The 16919-nt window shown below is 35.0% G+C and overlaps 1 protein-coding gene across 3 annotated transcripts in view; it reads right to left on the bottom strand.

Moving 5' to 3' along the window:
* Positions 1 to 8201, bottom strand: part of Gfrl (Glial cell line-derived neurotrophic family receptor-like) — a 621902-nt gene extending 613701 nt beyond the window's left edge. For all 3 annotated transcript variants that reach the window (XM_081762635.1, XM_081762636.1, XM_081762637.1), the window contains exon 1: positions 7334 to 8201. In XM_081762635.1, the coding sequence (XP_081618761.1) occupies positions 7334 to 7523 (190 nt within the window). In that variant the 5' untranslated portion in view covers positions 7524 to 8201. The remainder of the gene's footprint in view (positions 1 to 7333) is intronic.
* Between the last annotated feature and the right edge of the window lie 8718 nt (positions 8202 to 16919).

The following is a 16919-nucleotide window of genomic DNA, read 5'->3' as shown; positions in this document are numbered from 1 at the left end:
TACAAATGTTATAAATTCTTGTGTTTCTACGTTAACTCTTTCTAGTTAATAGCACCCCTGCCAATTACTGTATATTGTGGTGCCAATCACTAATTAAAAAATAATCAAAAAGAAAAAAATAATCACTGAGCTCTTAGTTTTGATCGCGTGAATCAGTGACATGGCACATTAGTATAGTGTTATATATCACTACACCATTGCCACAATCTCATTATGAGATAATTAACTCTAAAGTTTCTTAAGTCTATACTTTTTAAAGTGAATCACATATAATTATACTGTTCCCTACTCATTAAAATTATTTGTAGGCAAGCGCCAAACAAAGATTCTAGCTTGCGCTCTGCCTATTTATGCAAAACACTGTCCATTTTTGTTTCTTCAATTGAATAATTGAGTTTAAAGACCTGTCATTTCCACGAAATTAATATTTCTAGGAAATGGCATGTTTTAGAATTAAATAAAAATTTCAATGCTCAACATTTTCTACAAACAGTAGGAGGAGATGTTCAGTTTTCTGTTGGAGGGAGTTTTCAGCTTCTCATCGATTCAATTTATGGCGGCACGTTGCGGTAATGTTAACTTTTATATCTTGTACTGGAGTAATTCCTCCTGGTTAGAAATCTAGCCCAACATTGCTATATGCCAAGAATTCGAATTCTTAAATATTATAAGCAAAGGCTTGAAGAAGCTCTCCAATCAATTTCACAAGGCATGGGATGGGAATCATAACAGCCTCAAAGATTTACGGTGTAGCTAGATCTACATCGTAATTACGTTAAAAAATTCTAGTTGCAGAAATGAGTTCGGTCCTAATTTTTTAAAAAGAAGAACCTGTATAAGTGAAAAAGATACAGAGAGTTTTATAGCTGAAAAGAGTGCCAAAATGTGTAGAAACTTGAAGTTTCAATAACAGTATTGTTTATATTTAAAATCAATCTCTGAACCCTACAAGTCGAGTCTCCAGTCGACCGACCTATGCTAGGAATTACGAACAGAAATTATTGCTTTCTATCCAAATGCAACTCGAATACTTAAAATAGCAAATGGTGCAGCATTTCGACCCATAAAGAAGGGGTGGAGAAAAGTGGTTCGGAATTGGAGGCACAACCATCCCGTTGAAATGTGAATAAGGGGAATTATGGTTGTCTTCTTAAAGAAGTAGTGGATAATTATATTTCCACATTTATTATAAAAAAGGGCTTGCCTCCTTTGACTTGTTTCCCTTTCCCCCAAATAGTATGGACTATAGTAAATGCATTGGGTACACATCTACGTCCTCACCAATTTTTGCTCAACATTCATGTGCGGAAACAAACAAAATTACTATCTTAACACATTGTAGAAGATGCAAAACACTAAAGTGGAGAAAGACACGGAAAAGAATAGTAATGTGGAAAGTCAGAGTTACATTGTGTGGAAAAATTTCATAACTACACAAAGCAGTAACCAAAATTCATTACGAAACGGAATGAATGCAAATCTTCTTCAAAATTCTTTAGCAGAGGACCCGTCAGTCAACTAAACAGAAGAAACATCAAACGCCGCTATATACGAACAAGAACCAAACGTAAATACTCATGATTAAAATAATTCCAACAATGTTAGACCACCATTATTTTCTGGAAGTGCAAAAGTAGTGACCTTTAACAATGAAGTCAGTGCATCGTAGTCAGAAAGCGTTTAGAGGAGTATAGGCTCAAGCAGATAGTTGGATAAAGACAATTTAAATTATGTGTCATTTGCTGATCCTGCATTGACCAGAGATACCTAAGCGCAAGGGGAAATGCATTATAGAGCTTTTCTTCCTTAGTGTTCACTGATGACTCAAAATTATTACTAAACATACAACGAATACCCTTTTTAGAAATCTATTATTGAATGGCTTCCAACCCCCCTCCCATATAGGAAACGACGAACGAAATCAAAATGAGCCCACAATTTTCATTTCACCCGTCATTAGTACTTCGCGAGTAAATGTCTGTGCCCCATTTTGTACAAATATTGATACACTGATATGGCTAAAATTATAAAGAAAGCCTATATTCATCTGCTAAAATTATGAAAATTTCCCAAGGGCGAGGTATTTATGTAATCACAATTTTGATTAGACTCCGCATTAGCCTTCGTTAGTGCTACATGATCAGCTATCTTCTTCAGGAAACCCAATATTTGACTGCTAACATGATGCTAGTAGACCAGCGACAAATCACACTTGTTTTGAAATGTATAATTATTTCGTTATTGCTCGTTACTGCCGTACATCCGACTTTAATGTAAATTGCTGCTACATATTCAACGTTAGTACTCCACAAATATCGACTACAATTTTAAAGAAAGGTATTATTTGCTTTTTACCTTGATTCTTGCATACCGTGGACAAAATGTATACAGACCGTAATCTTCATTACTTTCCTCATTAATTCTTTCTTAGTGCTACTCATGGTGATCCTTAATACGCAATATATACGCATTTTAAATTAAATTTCATTTCTCATTTTATACCAGCAAAACTGGCACGAAACATTTGGTTGATCACCACTTTTTAGCACCTTTCATTAGTACTTCGCTATTCCTCCTTAGTGCCGTATATCCCATCGTTAGACCTTCCCAAATAATAGCTACATCTTTCAAATCCAAGTATTGCCCTCCTAACTTGATACCATCAGAAGAACGACGAAATCTCCGGCAGGCAACAAATTAGGTTACTTTAGAGATTAATGCAGATCAATGTCTCCGATCAGACAGCTATTGCCTCCGGTTGACAATCTCATAATTAAACAAAGAAACATTGAGCCTGATAACTTTACTGCATCATAAAAGAATTTTGATTATATCCATCATTAGTTTCGCATATCTAAATGTTAGAGTTCCTTATACCAACAATAATCTACATATATAGCTAATGTGTCTCATGGACATTATTGCGTTGCTGTATTTATTGCAAGACACCAGAGACTAAATTCACTGCAAAACACAATACCTTATTATCTGTAATTATAACTTGTTATGTTCAGTACATTATTTTCTGACTTTAGCAAGTAATTGCAAGCCGCTTTAATTTAAAGAAAGGTTTTAGTGTGCTGCTATCTATAAAGCCTATGACCAAAGACAATATATATAATTAGTTAGTACTAGTAAGTATTATTTTTTAAATAGTACTTACTTTAGCTAGTAAAAATTATTGGTGCAACATATCCCACAATTTGTATTAAGAAATTAAGGATACATTTTCCAAGAAATTCTTATCCGCCTAACTTCATCCAGCAGACCAGGGACGCAAAACTAATACACGCTACTACTTTTTTTGTATTCGTTCTAACTTCATGCCAAATGCCAAACACCAAAACCACAGCAGAGCAAATTTAATTTTATCTATCATTAGTGCTCTCTTAGTACTTGTTAAGGGTGAATATTATACTGTTTGTGTTCTACAAATAATGATTATATTGTTTATTCCAATATTTGTTTGCAACTCCGTTACTACAGATTAAAGTCTAGAGACTAATAACATATCATATATATATATATATATATATATATATATATATATATATATATATATATATATATGATATGTTATTAGTCTCTAGACTTTAATCTATATATATATAAAGAGTGCGGCACGTAAAACCGTAAACGGGCCGTAAAGTGAACACATAAATGAAATGTAATGTATTGAATATGACTACTCACCTTCACAGCAGGTGCTGAAAGTGTCCTACGCCCACTTCAACACACATGTGAGCACGTTTGAGGTTATTCATATATACCCTTGTCAGTTCTCGTGTTGTAATGCTATTGGTGACATCCTGGATCCTGGTATTGATTTCTTCAATTGTGTGTGGATTTGTTTCGTATACTCTTCCCTTTAACAGTCCCCATAAGTAAAGGTCACACGTGGACAATTCTGGTGACCGAGGAGGCCACAAGCCTTTGCTGATTGTCCTCTAGTGTAAACATCTCATGCACAAGGAACAACGATGCAGCTGATGTGTGGCATGTTGCACCGTCCTGCTGAAAGTAACATAACTGACGCTCCTCTTCGGTCAAGTGTGTATAAAACTCGAGGACTTCTTGTCATTATTTCCTCCACCTGCATCTTTAATTCAGGTGTGCAGACAGATGGTCGTCTGTTCCTGGGAGCAATATGAACCGATCCTGTACGCCGCCATTTTTCAATCAATTCCTGAATGGTGCTTTTTGTTGGCACAGAACGTCCTGGAAATTTCTCCCGAAACAAATTCTTTGTTTTCACAAAAGATCCAGTGAGAATGAACCCTTCAACAATGGCAACACGCTCGGGTATCGAATACGGCATTATCACACACTTACACTCACCCGGCTTAACACAACGAGGCCTTTTTCTCAACTGATCTCGACAAGTTTCACTGGCTGCGGATGCACGTGACTGCTGCAGGTCAAGTAAATCGACCCGACCTCGACACGGCATCCCTTGGTAGGAAGGTAGATTATTTAAGTGTTGCCAAAAACACAATATACCAGAATATTACGACGGGCCGGTTTTACGTGCCGCACCCTGTATATATATATATATATATATATATATATATAATAAAAGCAATACTGTGCTACTTCCTGACAACAAACCTGCCATAACCCATACTTCACGTCTCGATTTAAATTTCACACATCTTTAGTGGTTTAAAAATAGTCGTTAGTTGCGCAAATTTCATCTTTCGTATCAGGTCTATATTTTTAAAAAAAAAAATCATGTTCTGTTAGCACTTTCTTCAAAGGGAGATGAGGAATACCACCTACGGCAGAACACAATTTGAATTAATCACATAATTAATCTTTGAATTAATCGTTGGTGATGCACCCTAGCGTAAGTGAGAGCAAATGCCTAAATTTTTAATAATCCTTTACGTTATTCAACTTCATATGTAAATTGGAATATATTGTGATTTTAGTCATCGTTAGTATTTGGTTACTTCTCTTTCGTGTCCAAAGTGCATGTTTATTGCTTCGTCAACAAAACAGGATTTAAAATTTTTTAAAAACAGATTTCTGATACGCTGTACGTGGCTTGTCCAGCCTGTAGTCATTATTTTGGGTGGCGATATGATTTTAAAAACTGAGCTTTACTTGTGGTGGACAGACTGAAATTTGCAACACGAAAGTTCAGTTATGCTAGCACTAGATAACTACGGCGTGTGAAAGTAGTACGTAATTATACTCTTTTAGTCTTATCCCAGGATATATAACAATTACATTTGTGTCATAAAGGTGATATTACTATGCACTCATTGTTTAAAATCTCAAGTGCAGTTATCCTCTCCTCAAAGAATGCAGGCCCATTCGAAAGTAGTTAGCAGGCCAATACCGATTATTTTGTTTTTCTTTAAGTAAATGATATTTGTAGTGCATCAACTGTGTGAAATGTGATAGGCGTAAAGGGGTTATTTGTAATGTGCGTGCAGGCTAGGATAGGACAACACATCTAGAACGCTCTGAATTTTTAAGCCAGAACGCTCTGTACTATTGCGGCTTAAGCTCTCAAAAATAATTCCTATGTTTTACTTAAAAATACGGCATAATAGCAAGTAACTTACGAGACCTAAGATAATCAAATTTATCGAAACGTAGGAAACATGAAATATAAAAGATGGATTATTGTAGGAAATCTGAAAATCGAAGTTAATGTGCGTTGCACTTGCATCCACTGCTCCTACTGAGGAGCCGCCTCTTGAATTACACCAGGGAAGCTCTACCGCTTTCATAAATCAAGATTGTGTTCTTAAGCTGGTAGTGCCAGAACTGCGGCATCAATTAGAGCCAGAACTACGGGTTGAGCCAGTAATTTACTTTCAAAATATGAAACTGTTTTCTGTAGATCCGTAAGAAGGGTATAAGCGGTTATAACGACCACTAACCATATGTGGAAAAGAAAATCTCTGTCGTAGGTGTGCTATTTTTACTTTCGCATGTAGTTCCTATTCGAATAATGAATTTTTATAAAAAACCAAGATTTAAATGCATTGCATGTATTATGAAGTATGCGGCACTAAAAACTTGTAAGGAAGCAGTAATTGTGTGAAATCGAAATTGGTGTCTGGCGTAGTTATTGGCTTTTGGCATAAAATTAATAGGCTCTTAAAAGATTGTTCTATTTAAAATAATTATCTGTTGTTCCTGGAGCAATAATAATATGTTTCACTAACGAGCATAACTATCGAAAATGTGGTCTGCATAAGATCTCCTCATTCCTCTCTATTCTGCTGGCACGTTTGTTCAGGAGGCAAGAAAGGACCAGAACTTACGATGGATAACTTACGATACACTAAAGTCCAAAAAAATTTGGGAGTCTGCTGTAATTTCCGTGCTTCGTAATAACAAATTGAATAATGATATTCATTAAATCTATAAATTCATTGTCTTTGGATTAATGGCGATGTGATAAGCACTTTAACGAGTATTAACGATCTGAGAACGAATTTATGGTCTGCCACATACCTATTGCTAGCGGACATATATTATTACATTATGAACTGTATATATAAAAAAACTGATTATAATGCTTATGGGACTAACAACTAGTAGATCTTCTCAAACTCTCACATTCAATAAAGTCGTGATGGTTAATTGTTGGTGGTATATGTTATAAAATGAACTTATCTCTAGAATTAAGCTATTAATTTTAGAAAAAGTTTCTATTCTTTTCGCAGGTGGGGACTTGTTTGAATTCTTACAGTAATTGTACCTAATCCTTGTTAATCCTTTATCACTACTAAAATAATACTTTAAATCCTACTACATGGCACAAGAAACCAAAAAAGAACTGTTTGGGAGGACACGAAATTTTCTATCGTTTGTTCCCATTAGATTTCTTTACATAATAGAAAATATTTTTTTATTATTATAGAAATCTCTTAAGCTTGTGCTGTAAATAGTAAAGAACATTGAACAGCTTCAGTTATTCGTTGCCATCTGATTTTCCTTAACGAATACTGATAACATCCCAAAAGACACATAGCACTCAGTTAAATACTTTATTCAAGAGAAGAGAAATCTTTTAATTTAAAAATATGTATTAGTACTTAAAAAGATACTACTGGTTACATGTGTCTGATTAAACTAATATATAGAGAAATTTTGATAGTGACCGAAACGGTGTCTCTGGCTACAAAATAAATTGGTTTAACATTTCGTTAAAAAAAAAATATCCACCAAATATATTGAACGTTCAAGTCGAAGTATTAAAAACATTCTAATAATCCGGGTAAAAGGTATTTAAAAAAAATGAAATCCAAGAATAGGCATCTGGAAAAGCTTACAAGCTTTCCTTCACTAAAGAACAATTAAAATTACTTACCTGAATGGCTAGTTGGAGTAGCAGCAGATGGATAAGGAGTGGTGGAGGCTGGGGGCGGGGGAAGCGGGTATGGATCGCAACATTCCCTTTCAGGATACTCACTGGCAGTTATCCCCGCCACCAACCCAAAGAAAACCACCACGAACACGTTGCGGAGCTTACAGAGCCCGCCTCCAAGTCGACGCTTCATTAGAGCGCCACATGGGAATCGTAGTACGCAATAATTTCAGCACAAATTACAAACATCCAGACTCACATAGAGAAAAGAATGAAACGTAAAAATTGGTTATATACATATATATAGATATATGTATATAAACTTTATCAAATATGTAAGTATATCTATCATGCTCGTACGAAATTACATTCTGATATTGTTTCAACAAAAGATAAGTGAAGTTTTCGGCATAGATATACTTCAATAAAACTGTCGTAATCATTCAATATTGCGAAAATATTGTTTAATATTCTCACTAATATGTTATAACTCGTTTTTTTTAAGTAAAGCGTTCAAGGGATATAGACACTTGTATCACTAAAACACCAACACGGAACTGAAATTATAAACAGAAACTTTTTCACAAAATGTAGGTTATGAAATGTGTTATAAGCTGATATTATAACGTAGAATTATGGGATTGAAATAGCAGATCTTCTTACAATTATATTCCGAACAGGCACTACAAAACTATATTCGCACCTAAAGCACATAATTGCGATGTGGTACATAATTGCGATTTTCCTTGTTCTCAAGCAGCTGAGTAATTATTTCATATATATATGTAATTTCACTACCGCATTATTTGAACTTCAGGTAAGGGTGGTACCTCGGATCCTGCTGTCCTTCGTCTCACGTCAACACGCCAACTCCCGCCAACTCTGCTGAATTCCTAGATGCTCGGAATATTTCGCCCTAGTTCGGTTAGCTACGTATCTCATTGATTTTTCTACCGCGACTAGCACGATATTCGCAGACTCTCGGTTTACTCCGATTTATTGTGGCCCGACTGCAACTGTAACCTCTACTTCCTTCAAGAGCTGTCTATTGAAATTTCTTTCTTTCCCTTTCTATTTTATAATATTTGGATTTGACTAAGCTTGCATTTTCTATACTAATTATGCTTAGGGTAAGTTAAACTTACGGCGAACTTTTAAAACCAAGATTTTATTGAACCTTCAAAGCCACTAGTATCAAATGCATTATTTTTCGCTCTTAAATATTGTACGCATTAATTGATAGATGTACTCTTGTAATATTTAACAAAAACAAATATACTATTATTAATTGTTTTCATTTCCAATATGTTATATCTTAAGTCGTTTGAGAACTTTAACTTTGGTATAAGATATAATGATGTAATTTCTAAATTTCTTATGGTAATAAATACGGATGATTTACGCAAGGAATGAAGCAGTAATTGTAGAAATGTTAATGTAGCAGGAAGAGATAGTACACATGAACACCAATTCGATGTCGTTCACTAAAAAAACTTTCTATTGAATTGAAGTAGAAAACCAATGCAGAGAATATAACAAATTTTCCTCCGAACCACAATGCCAAAGCCGTTAAGAAACGCAAGTTGTCCAGTTTACTGCTCTAATATTAACTGTGGGATTATTTATAAGGAATACAAGCTGTGTACCCTTTAAGCAAACTTAAATTTAGAAACTTTTGTCTTTTGGCATTTTAATAAGTGGTTTAAGCTGTTTTGTTTCTATAGAATTAGAAGGAATTGTTTAGCTAAGAGTATTTAGCAACAGTCGAATGAAAATATGGAAGGTATAAGGAGCAACTATTTTCTTTAACAAAAATTTCCGTTACTCTTTCATGTGATTTTGATATAATTTAACGATTTGCACTATTATGCTCTAAGCGAACATAGCTGAACATTATTGTTGTTGCATAGTTGTAATGCACTGTCAAAATATTGAAATATAATTTTAAAAAATAGGAGCAGTACAACATATACAATGGAAATATTGAACAATAAAGCATAAAACCGTTTTGCCACTATTCTAAGAAGTGGCATGCAGTTTTCTTAAAATAAGATTTATGACGGTTTTAATCGAAAATAACGGCCGTTGCATGGAACAGCTGTCTCACTTTTTTATAACATTCCTGTCTGAACATATTTCGACATGTATGAGAAGAATTAAGCTTTCAACGTAGTCCGTTTTCCGATTTACAAATTTATGTCACAAACTTTGTATAATGTTGTGGGCACTTGCTCATGCCAGGTGTGCATCATTCGTACCCTTATTTAAACTGCAGGGTTACCCACTTAACTGAGAATTAATAACTTTTGATTATGTCATATGATGCCGATCATAGTCATCTATTTGACATATTTGCAAATAGACGCCTAATTATTAGTTTATTTTGTCTATATCCAAACCCATTAACTCCGAATTTACAGCTGATTTTACTGCTTTGGAAAGTAAATCACATAGTACAAAATTAAAGTGTAATATGGAAAATGGAACAAAGAGCAAAGAATATATATACAAATATAATACATCGTAGTAGGTAATACTGATATAATTAATTTCATAGTATGAACACGCAGATATTATAATAAGATAATATATAATTTGCACGTGCCATGGGCATGCCTGTAAACTTGATTCGAAACAGCACAGCTTCAAACTTATTAACCCGTAGGTACTCACACAGTCGCGATTTTTCGAATCATTATATTTTTTTACATCTCACCACTACAAGTGGTTCTTTTCGTCTACCTTCCTGGCAAACAAATAGTTAAATATTGTGAAGTTTGTGTTATAGTTTATCTCTGTGCGTGGCGTTGGAGGGGGCGAGCGATCACGCAGACGTACTATAGTAGTTATGTGAGCATTTTGCTGTCAGATGTCTTTCGTAATGTGCCAATTATTAGCAATTTTTTGTCTTACCCTTGTAACGCGTTTGATACCACACATCAAATAATGACTCTGAAACTGGACAACCAAAAATAATCATATTTTATAAAGTGACTAAAGGCGGATTAGATACCATAAACCAAAAATATTCAAATTACAGGTCAACTCATCGAATACGAAGATTACCATTGACAATTTTCTTGAAGTTGGCGGATATTGCATACGGTTTCAATGCCTATGTTTTGCATAAAGTCAACGCTATGTTCGCAGGGATGACAAAACTTGATTTCATAAACAGTTGTTAAACCTGACGTGGAAAATAGATTCTTCGTTAACATATGCCATGAGAACTGTGTTTTAAATAAATATAACGCGAAATAAAAATTGTTCGGTATGGTTAAGTTAGTGGTCATTGTAAAGGTAATTGTAACAGTAAATTGATAGTCGTGAATTTCAATATAGATACAATCTACGATATTGGGGTCTGTAAGAACCCATGACAGAAAATACGAAAAAATTTAGAACAAAAAATAGGGGTTAATTCAAGATTATACTGTAGATTGAAACTGAGGATCTTACTATAACCCACAAAGAGTTTGAACAGAGGAAAGCACGGCTGCATCATAAACGGAAAGCCACATATTCACGTCAGCTTCGTGGGGTACCGAAATGGTAACTGTGCGCTAAAAAAAAATAATAATAAAAAATAAAAAAATAAAATTAAATAAAGAAAAGGTACTAGTGCTTGGAAGGAGCAAAAAAAACAAAAGTGGTGCATTGTTGCTTTAACTGCAAATTTTATTATCTTTCTTTTGTCGTCAGATAAGGGCGAAAAATTTGTTTCATAATTCTTTCATTACAAAAAATACAACAGTACAAATATAACCGTACTATCTTATAAGTAAGAAAAAGCTACAATTCCATTTTTCCTCCCCGTGTTTGCTGTATTTTATATTCTCTGAACAAAAATACACTCAAATGAAAACAATTAACTTTGGATTAGTGGTATGTTTACTTTTGCAATACGGGAACTGATAAGTGTAATTTGGAAGTAAGAAACTAATCTGAAAGAAAGTAAGAAATAAATGCGAGAAAGAAATTAATAATAGTAAATATAAACATATATAAGTATAGTTTAAAAGAAATTTTCCATTGACCACTTCACGTTAACTACTACGCCACCAGGTTCACTTAATAATTATGGGTTACTGTATTGTTTTTACATTGCGAATAGGCGAAATTGGAACAATATAGCATCGGAGCCAGGCTCCTAATTCGAATAAAGTCTATATGTTAAACGTAGCACGTTCCCTAGGGCTTGACACTAATACACATTATAGAAAGAACAAAAGAAATTTGTAAGGATTTATATGAAAACTTAATCCGCGACACACCAATCAGCGTGACTCACGATTCACTATGACCTGCAAGGCATCATTATCCACTCGATTCCAATTACCCACTATGAACCATTCCTAACAATTGTGAAATACTCTGACCTTTCACTGAATAAAGTTTACAATTGTAATAAAAAGCACTGTGAAATTATGAGTAATGAGAATTTAATATTTACCGTCCAGCGACCAACCACCGGTTTGTTACGTAACAGGTGGATGTGATCTTTACGATATACAATGGTAAAGAGTTTAATAAATCAAATTGCGGTGGATGTAAATTTATCATATATAATTATTTTTTGTTGACTTACAGACATTTTCAACGGTGATCAAAGTAAAGAGTAGTCTAAAATTGACCATATAATTAAGCATCCCTTACTAATTAAAAGTTTTACGTAATTAAGCTTATAGTACATTTCCCTCACAATTTTATGATGTGATACATTTACGCTGTGAATCTCCAAATACACACAAGTTTAAGCAATTAATATAATAAAAAGCAGTAGATGAAAAATGGATAAAATTTAGTTCATATTTCTTAGTAATTCCTTTTTAATTTGTTTCTGAACAAATGCCGAACGTTTTGGATTATTTTCAGAAATCACCCTTATATATAGAAAATTTCCCACCTAATATAAAAGTGGTTTAAAAATGATAATCATATTAATGCTTAACTATTTATATGCTAAATGTAATTTCATTTGACTGCAATTTGTGCAGGATAATCATACACATAGTTATAATCATTGTTTTATATAATAATTCTTATATTATAGGTGTTTCAAATTTTTTCCAGCAATCTATTCTAAAAACTCTAAGCTTGTCTTTGAAAAGTCAAGAAGTATGTTCTGTTACTATTATTTCTATTACAAATATGGTCAATTGGCTGAAGTACTCCAAGAGTTCCTAAAATTATTTCTTCAACAGCAACAAAAGAAAATAGGTAAGAAAAAGGTATGCCTTGAAACTATTGAAACTAAAACGTTGACAAATTCACCAGTGTTCAGAATAAGATATCTACAGTATAATATACTGATCAGAATGTGTTAGTGTGTTGGTGAGTTGGTGAGTAAGAGTGGCTCACTGGGTCAGCGTGTGTTAGAATTTGTTGTTGGGTGACAGTGTCAGAAGGGGTTGCGTCGCAGTGAGAGACATCAAATTAAACCATGATCAATTAAGACCATAATTTTAGTTACTTACAAAAAATGCAATAAACTATTTATTAATGAAAAATAAAAAAACATAGATTTGTATTTTCAGGGAAAGAGAAATGAAAGTGAACCAGCCGATATTTTAACCCGCGTTGTTCCACTCAAGAACGGGACATATTACCGACTTACCAATGGCAGAAATTATAACTTCTGGTTTTGAAGGTTTATTTTTATTGCGTGTGTTGAGTAACAACGTTATCTGGTATTGTTACTGTTGCGATGACCTCCTTCAAGACGCGTTTCGTAAATTTACGAAATGACCTATTTTCATTCCCACAGACGCATAGAGACATACAAACACTTACACATGATGTATATGTGTGTGTGTGTGTCTATCTGTTGTTGGAATTTGTCGGTGCACCAAAAAAATTAATTCATAGTATATTATTTTATTCTTGATTTTAATATACGGAACGTATGCTTTTAATGAAAGCATGATGGTGTAGATCGCTAAAGGCTGTAAAAAAGTAAACTTCAAGAGTAACAGGTATAACTCACCGATGCAAGGGGCAGGGGAAATACTGAGCCTGTTATTCATTATTATAATTTAATTTATTCCCATGTCTTTTTATCAATCCCTTCCATCTTTGCTTTCTCTTATTTTCTTTACCTTTTTAATACTTTTTTGATCGCTGCATGATGCTTAATACTTTTTTTTATTTTCTTTGCATTAATTTCCATCTCTTTGAACCTAACGTGAATGTGATTTCTGCATATTTATCCAGTGCTTGTTTCTCTAGTTGATGCTATCAGATAGTAATACTTTTCCTACAAGTGGTGAAATATGCTGGCATGTTATGATATCCGGCATGTATTTCATGTCGTTTTTTTCACCAACTATCAAAAACAATGAAAGTATTGAGCTACTGGAAAAAGCCATCATTTCTTATATACTCAACCAACCTCGACTTTGTTTCCGTACAATACCATCGGGCTACCGTGCGGAGGACAGGCGATTGGAGACGATATACGAAGGGGACTTTGTATAACAAACATTTTAATTACTACTTGCTGAACCTGCGCTCTCCACACAGCGGATCATTCGCATATGATCATAAATCTATTTATCATTCCTTACAACTACTGTACATGTCGCTTTATTGACACAAGTGAAAGAAGTAATGATTAAAATAAAAAATCAAGGTGTGTCATAAAGGGGAGACTTTTTTCGATTAATTTTTCTCAATATCTCCAACCGTTTGCAAGATTTGAGCATCGTTCCGGTTGGAGTTTTAACTCATGTATGACCAGTGTTTTCATCTTTTTTGCATGCACTATGTAATGAGCGAATGCATTACATAAGCAAGTCATTATAATGTCAGATATATAAGGTATTCATTGGGCAAAACGCTCCCCCCCCCCCAAAAAAAAAAGGTTCATCGTAGACTGGAGAAATGGTTATGCTTGCTTTTCCATTATTATTTGGCCATGAAACAGACGCCTGAGACATTTACAACCCCTATACACAACAATGTGGTTTCGAATGTATGCTTAGGATGTGTTGTTGTTTTAGTTCTTTTTTTTAAGATTCAGCACTTCCAATGTACCCGTAAAAATGTACTGAAGAAATAGTGACCATGTTTTATGAATATCCAAATAGAACTGGACAATCTACATGAAATTTGCAATAGATCAGTGAAATCGTCATCTTTTTAGAGCATGTAGTTTCCGAGATCTCATTGTCGAAAGGATTGCTTACAAAATATAAATGTAGTTTAATAGTGCTCCAAAGATGGCAGGACAATTCCTTTGCATTTATTTCGGAGAAGGCTTATTAAAGGGAAAGGCCTTTGAACAATAATATAAAGGAATAAACTTTGCGAAAAATATTTAAGTAATTTATTTAAAGTACACTCTTTTGAAGATATTTGTCATTGCTATAAACGTCAAATTACTAATAACCGTAGATTAATGGGTTGAAATCTAAGGTTATAGGTTAGAGCTCGTTCGCCCGTAAAGAACAGGCCACCAGGTTAAAAAATAGGGTATCCGTAGCTGGTGGAGAAAAATAAACTAGTCACTTAGGTGTTTCATCCCCATTTCTTGAGTTGTGTCGCGATCTTCATATATACGGTTGGATTACTTCCCTCTTTGAAAGTAAGGAAACAACTCTCGAATTGTTTTTTTCATACCTCCACGGAGGTTGACACGTTGATTTGGTCTTAACTGTGGACAACCTTGTTATTGTCTAGGCTTATCGATTAATTTTGATACTTTCCTCTTCGGAGGTAGAGGTACCCAACACTACCTCTACCAGTTGACGACTTTGGCATCTCCACCGGCGAACCTTTTGTGCTTCCTCTCCGGAGGAACAGACGTCTTTCGAATCTGTAAACTTAGCGCACTGCTCTAAGAAAATATCATTTATCGTAAGCGTCACTTCTTAGAGGTACGCTGGCGCCATCTCCCACTCTAGCTATCAAGATGGCATCTCAGAAGAAACCAGTCAGATCTGAGAAAAAGTCACAATCAACCAAGATTCCCGGTATCAGGGGCAAACTAAGCAGAGCAACTTATAAACCAGAAGACTTCCTTCTGCCTTTAGACAAAAAGAAGCAACCACCCGTTCCAGCGGAGCTGAAATCAAAATCAACGAAGCAACCAAGTACCTCCCAACCATCAACGTCGAACAAATCGGATGATATGGATTTTACAGTAGTGGGGACACTAAAGCGACGTAGGTCATCTTTGGAAAACCTCAACAAGGCAGGAAAGCTAACTACTAGCGTCCAAGACTATCCACATCTTCCGACAAGCAACATGTTCGATGTGTTGATATCAGAACAAACAGATAACGCTGTTGCCAACAACAACAATATTCCACAAACGAGCCATCCAATTTCAAGCCAGTCCGATTTTTATTTTAGGAATTAAAAACACATATACCTTTATAAAGACCCTGACACGAATATTAAAAGAGCCTCCCTTAGCACAGCCCAACAAGGAGCACATTCGACTTCAAGCGGCTAACAAAGATTACTATAAATCTATCAAAGCTTATTGCGAGCAAACGAAGATTGAATATGCCATAGGAGTAGCAAAAAATGAAAGACCCATTAAGGTAGTTGTCCGCAAACTGCCTATCGACACAGAAATAGTTGACCTGAAGGAAGAAACATACGATTGGGCTACAAACCAACATGTGTCCACCAAATGTCTCGCAAAAGCAAATTCGATGACAAGAAAATAATGTTGCCACTGTTCTTGATTGCTTTAGAGAGAACTGCAGCTATTAAAGAGATATACACACTTAATAATTTGCTACATTACAAGGGCCAAATCGAACCCTATAAGCCTCCATCAGTACAGCAATGTTACAGATGCCAACGCTTGGGGCACTCGCAAGACACCTGCCAAGCACACCCGCGCTGTCTCAAATGTGAACAGCATTTCACCAAGTCTTGCAGTAAACCAGACACATCCACACCCGCCACTTATGCAAATTGTCAGGGAGATCACCCGGCAAATTACCGTGGTTGTCCGGTATTTAAATCTTACTCTGAAGCATTGAAATTACCAGCCCAGTAGCATAAGAAAAATCAAGAAGCACACAAGAAAAATTTACAAGAACGAACAGAGGAAACCTCCATTCCCACTTCTGTTAATAAACAATCCTTGACCACAGTTAATGATTCTGAAACCCCAACTTATTCTCACATCCAGTCATCTTCAACCCTCAAACAAGGGAACTTCACAGAAGGTTTAGAGTTAAAGTCCGTTCTTTCCTGCCTCAAGGAATTACCTTTCCGTAAAATAATAACGCATGTCAAACGTGGGATTGCACGTTTCCGACAAGCAGGCGATTCAGCTATCAAGGCTGCAGTTGTGATAGAAACTATAGCGGAAATTTTTGACGATGGCTGCTTCTAACTCCAAAATTCTCCATCACTCCCTTATTCTTGCTGCCTGGAAAGCAGAAGGTCTCGAAGGGCAGAAGCACCTGCTTATTAGATTTCTCACCCAACATAAAGTTGATATTATATTTATTTTAGAAACGCTTTTTACAGCATGAATCAATACTTGGCGATTTGCAAAGTACATTGTGTACAGACAGGATAGAGTAGGCAGACAGAAAGGAGGATTGCTACTAATAATCAAAAA

Source organism: Thermobia domestica, chromosome 6 (genome assembly GCF_964235325.1).
Source record: "Thermobia domestica chromosome 6, izTheDome1.hap1.1, whole genome shotgun sequence".
In the NCBI taxonomy this organism is placed as follows: Eukaryota; Metazoa; Arthropoda; class Insecta; order Zygentoma; family Lepismatidae; genus Thermobia; species Thermobia domestica.
The sequence above is the reverse complement of the archived record's forward strand: the minus strand, read 5'-3'. Positions and strand labels throughout refer to the sequence as shown.